Raw genomic sequence first — 1,658 nt, 5'->3', positions numbered from 1 at the left:
CGGTGTGGGTCCCCCCCCGTGTAGCGTGCGGTCGGTGTGGGTCCCCTTGATATAGTTGCTGTTTCTCTGACGTTGGGCTGATTATTTTTTCCCTCTTCCAGGCGGCTCTCCTGTGATTGGACCATGTCGGAGGAGTGGGCGGGGAAGACCCTCGAACTCCACCCAGAGGATCCGCGCTTTGATTCCGGCCTTGAGGAGTCTCTGCAGTCTTTCCAGGATGAAGGTCTCCCCCGATTTCCAGGAACCTCCAATCCGGAGTCCTCCCTCCCCCACCAGTCCAAAACTATCGAGCAGCAGGTCGAGGCCCAGGACACCGAGCGTATAGACTCCTCCTATGGATCCGCCTCCATCATTGAGGGCCTGCCCACTGCCGGGCACCCCGAGAGCTGCCCTGCGGGCACAGAGCCCACCCCACAGACTCTGATTGAGGAACCGGCCGTCCTGGTGGCAGAGAGAGTTCCACAGACTGGCAGTGTGCCCCTTGACGAGGATATACCCTCCGCCGTCACAGAACCCGACCCACAGACTGCCGGCCTTCCACCCAGGGGGGTCACCAGGAGCCTGAGCACCGAGCACATCAACAGCTTCACCTACCTGTCAGAAGAGGGCGACACGTGAGTAAAGCTGCCGTGTACCCTGCGTAGTACATAAGGGGGGTGTTTTGTATAATGGTAATGGCGACGGAGGAAAAAAAAACTCCAGCATGCCCCCCCAAACCAGTGAGTGGCTATTAGGTGACGGGGTAATGACTAATAAATGTTGGGGTACATGTTGGTCACATGATCACTTTGTGAACGGACCTCCTGTGCCATGGTGGGCATCCTGTGGCGTGGTATACTGGTAATACGGCTCTGTGAATATCGATACCCGCACCTCACACTTTGCATCATGGAGAGTTCACACGGGTCGGAGTCCCACGCCCAGTGTATGTGGGTCACCCTGGCGGGTGATTTGGGGTTTCACAGAGCGCGTGGGAAGCGAGCCGAGTGACTCTTAAAGTGAAAGTTCACTTAGAAGTAAGAAGAAGACTTTCTCCCCCCGCCTTCCTCATCGACAGAAAGCGTACCAGGCCGCCCACTATGAAGGCCCAGCACCCCCCTGCTTCTGAGAACCCCCAAAGGGGGCGCCAAGCACGGCGCCCCTGTGATAGAGCATACCATACCACCCTGCGCTGCCATGTGTGAGGGGCCCGTGTGCTTTCATTGCTGCACCAGAGGAGCTTACACTCTAATGTCCCCCCTCAGTCACACACTTATTTTACATGTATATGGCTCTGACATATACCGCAGCGCTGTACAGAGAACACTGAGCCAGTCCATCAGTCTCTATACTAGAGGAGCTTACACTCTAATGTCCTTCCCCACAGCTCCTCACTTATTCATTGATATAGCTCTGACATATACCGCAGCGCTGTACAGAGAACACTGAGCCAGTCCATCAGTCTCTATACTAGAGGAGCTTACAATCTAATGTCCTTCCCCACAGCTCCTCACTTATTCATTGATATAGCTCTGACATATACCGCAGCGCTGTACAGAGAACACTGAGCCAGTTCATCAGTCTCTATACTAGAGGAGCTTACAATCTAATGTCCTTCCCCACAGATACTCACTTATTCATTGATATAGCTCTGACATATACCGCAGCGCTGTACAGAG

At 54.5% G+C, this 1,658-nt stretch overlaps 1 protein-coding gene across 1 annotated transcript in view; it reads left to right on the top strand.

The window, feature by feature from the left end:
• The first annotated feature begins 123 nt into the window (after positions 1–123).
• Positions 124–1,658, top strand: part of LOC108802486 (NF-kappa-B inhibitor epsilon-like) — a 14,225-nt gene continuing 12,690 nt past the window's right edge. The window contains exon 1 of the mRNA XM_018574347.1: positions 124–614. Within this exon, the coding sequence (XP_018429849.1) occupies positions 124–614 (491 nt within the window). The remainder of the gene's footprint in view (positions 615–1,658) is intronic.

Source organism: Nanorana parkeri, unplaced genomic scaffold (genome assembly GCF_000935625.1).
Source record: "Nanorana parkeri isolate BGI_ZX_2015 unplaced genomic scaffold, ASM93562v1 scaffold2894, whole genome shotgun sequence".
Lineage (NCBI taxonomy): Eukaryota > Metazoa > Chordata > Amphibia > Anura > Dicroglossidae > Nanorana > Nanorana parkeri.
The sequence above is the reverse complement of the archived record's forward strand: the minus strand, read 5'-3'. Positions and strand labels throughout refer to the sequence as shown.